Here is a 3,514-nt window from a genome sequence, read left to right as displayed (position 1 = left end):
TTTGCCAAACTGATTGAAAATCGCTACGCGCAACACGAGCACAACAGAAAACGTGTCAATTAAAAATTGACTGACAAAAAGGTGTGATCGGATACACACATCCACAGAACACTATACTACTAAGAGGTTAGACACACAGAACACTATACTCAGTACGCACACAGGGAGGTCAGATGACTATGAATGACCTCGGATATTCTACTTGTCAGATTTGGTCTGATGACGTCTTCGATTGTGACAACTGCTACTATTTATACTGTGAACATTGAAATGTTACTGCTACTATTTATACTGTGAACATTGAATTGAAATGTACTCGTGATTCTTTTAATAAGTAACAGTTACAAATTTTGCACTATAAAAAACTTTATTCCATCCATACATACCGTATTTTGACATTTATTTGACAACTTGCCTGCAAAATTTGTGTTATGAAATTGAAAAATAAATAGTTATAACAATAAAAATAATCAAAGAAGGTAAATTTGCCTGTTTCTGTGTACAATTTAATTCCGTAAAACTGAACTTTTTGCCTTTTGCTGAAAATATATCTCAAGGTCGTACAAAAAATATTTGGCGTGTCAACTTTCGTAACAAACAAATGTGTTTATTATTCGTCGTAATTAAAATTTTTGCAGTCGATGAGGCCAATCTCTAATATGTGGAGTAAATTGTACGTGTTGAATGACGTTATAAATATACATATTATTTTTGTGATTGTTAGATGGCTACGAAGATGGTTGCAAGTGCAACTGTGAGGGCTGTTAAGAAACGAATGCTGCCTTCCCGGGCCGCACTCGTACTTACTCAAGCTGCCGTGAACAAAGTTAAAGAGATTATGGAAAAAGAAGAAGCTAAAGGATATGTAGGTCTGAAAGTTGGTGTCCGGCAAAGAGGCTGCAATGGTCTGTCATACACTCTAGATTATGCAAAGGCTAAAGATAAATTGGATGAAGAAGTTAAACAGGATGGAGTCACAATAATAATTGACAAGAAAGCTCAGTTAACATTATTAGGTAAGTGTATATGTTAAAGGTATAAAAATAACTATAATCATGTAAAAATCTTTAAAAATAATGTTTATCTGTTACAGGTACTGAAATGGATTATGTAGAAAACAAACTGTCTTCGGAATTTGTATTCAATAACCCGAATATTAAAGGAACCTGTGGATGTGGAGAATCCTTTAGTATATAAACAAATTTTATTTTAAATTAGTTCTATTTTAACTTGAAGCACTTGAAGGTGTCAGTAAACATATTTATTCTTGACTGCTTGCAAAGCGTACTAAAAAATAACAGTTTAAAATGAAAAACTTTGCGAGTATCAAAAATTTATTTATCAGAAATATAAATAATCTGTCAGTAAACATATTTATTCTTGACTGCTTGCAAAGCCTACTAAAAAATAACAGTTTAAAATGAAAAACTTTGCAAAATTTATTTATCAGAAATATAAATAATTGTTTTGTACTGTTCCCAGTCAAGAGCTATGACACTTGCAATCAAAATGATCTAAAGTGTCAAGCTTGGTGTGCTCTTGACTTTACTATCAAAAGCATAGCTTTTGCGAGAGCTCCTGTAATACACAATATAGCTTTTACTGTAGATGTTTGTATATTGTATGAATATAATTATGTATGATATTTTTATTTTAGGCTGTAACTTAGAATAGTTGTGTAAATAGCAAAATAAAACTAGTAAACAATGCAAGAATCTTCTTATACATATGCTGAAAACTGAAAATATAGCAACAGAAAAATTATTTGTTATATTTATAATACCTGTTTAGTAATTTAATTTATCACAGTAGCGTTAAATGTACTGTTCTATGAACCACTGCCGTGTTCCTCACAACTGCCATATCTATTATTTTTCTTAAACTGAGTGACAAATGTGATCGTCCAGTTTTCAACAGCAAACATTTTACGCTAGTTGTTATGTGTCTACCTTTTTTGTATGATTATAACTCATTGACACAAGTTGCAGCTCAGCAGCTCAAGTGTGAAGAAGTACTGAACCGAAAATACATAGCCCTGTAAAATTTGTGTATTTATATTGAATATTTTTATTGCAACAAAGAGACTCAAAAGAAATGTAAATCATACCGAAAGTGTACAAAGGACTTATCTCTAAAAGACACTACTTCCAGCTAACCCAAGGTAGTGAAAGTAGAAGAAATAAGAGGGCAACAGCTTGTTAGGTAGATAGGAGGGGAAGATGATTAGGTTTATTATTGGAACCCTTAGTGCGAGTTAACAATGCATCCTGGCTGGACATGGTGTATAGGGGAGTATCGTCAGCACGCTTGAGTAATGACGCCACGGCAAGTGGCGTGCATCTGTGGCCACACGAGTTACCGCACACTGCGTAACTATGTTTTGGCACGCCTGTGCATGCGATCTTTACTCCAAAGTGAGCTTGCACAACCAAGGCAATAAGGTATTCGCTACACTTATCGACGGAGAATCGACTTGAGCCGGTCAGGAAGCTTTATGATGTTTATGACCACGCAATAAGTGCCAAAAAGAGGTCAATTGTTACGATCCCTATGTAATCAGTTTTGTAAAATATAATAATGACATCAACATCAGGCGCGTACCCTACCTCGTATCAGCCATTTAAATTTAATTTTATAGAGTATTTTTCAGTGTCGTCAACGCATAAATTCTAAATAAATAGGTACCTATAGCATTTTCTAGAACAAAAAGTAAAGTGGAGTGAAGATGACTTTTTTTATAGCAAAAACAGAAACGGTGCCGCGCTGCGCAGTTGCAAAATTCAATATAAGTAGGTACATTTCTTTCTGCTATTGACAGGCGTGTCGCTGTCGCTTATAGACATGAGCGCCTAGATAATAGACCACTCAGCGGCGCGAGCGCGACCCTAAAACGAATTTGTATATCGGTGTTTGTTTTTACAAAAACCGTTATACAAATACTTTTTCAAAGGAAAAAACAAAATAACGTATTTTGTATAGTAATCAAATTTTTATCAGTTCGATCACGTGCTCCAATCGTACGCACGCGCACGCTTCCATATTGTGTATGCGTAATGAAAATGACGACGCCAGAAATTGACAAATTAATTTTTTAAACAAAACGTCTATAAATAAAAATATAAAAAACAAAGTCACTAATAACTTTAGTCGCCTATCTATGTCACCTCTCCTGAGGCCGGACGGCATGCTGGCCTACATTGCAGAAGACAAGGCAAATCTTTTTGCCTCACTCTTTGCAAAGAGTTCGCGTCTGGATCTAATCTTTTCCAATTCGCATATGCCAAAAAGAGGTACTTAGAACTCTGCGGAATCTAGACGTGAATAAAGCTAGCGGGCCAGATGGAATTCCAGTACTAGTCCTACGTAACTGTGCGCCTGAGTTGTCTCCTGTTCTCACATACCTACGCCGGGTACCGCCTCTCACTTGAGACTGGTGTAGTTCCCAGGTCGTGAAAGCTTGCAAACGTGCAACCTATGCCGAAAAAGAGAAGCAGAGCTGACGCTGACGACTATA

General features: G+C 35.7%; 1 protein-coding gene across 1 annotated transcript; it reads left to right on the top strand.

Annotated features, from left to right (window-relative positions):
• Positions 1–724: 724 nt before the first annotated feature.
• LOC113236805 (iron-sulfur cluster assembly 1 homolog, mitochondrial) lies at positions 725–1,395 on the top strand. Its single transcript, XM_026473000.1, has 2 exons — positions 725–1,016; positions 1,094–1,395. Exons 1-2 carry the CDS (start codon positions 725–727, stop codon positions 1,195–1,197), a joined length of 396 nt encoding a protein of 131 aa, XP_026328785.1. The 3' UTR covers positions 1,198–1,395.
• Positions 1,396–3,514: the final 2,119 nt, after the last annotated feature.

This window comes from Hyposmocoma kahamanoa, unplaced genomic scaffold, assembly GCF_003589595.1.
Source record: "Hyposmocoma kahamanoa isolate Upper Pololo Valley unplaced genomic scaffold, ASM358959v1 92, whole genome shotgun sequence".
Classification (NCBI taxonomy): Eukaryota; Metazoa; Arthropoda; class Insecta; order Lepidoptera; family Cosmopterigidae; genus Hyposmocoma; species Hyposmocoma kahamanoa.
Note: the sequence above shows the minus strand (reverse complement) of the source record. Positions and strands in the feature narration are given on the sequence as shown.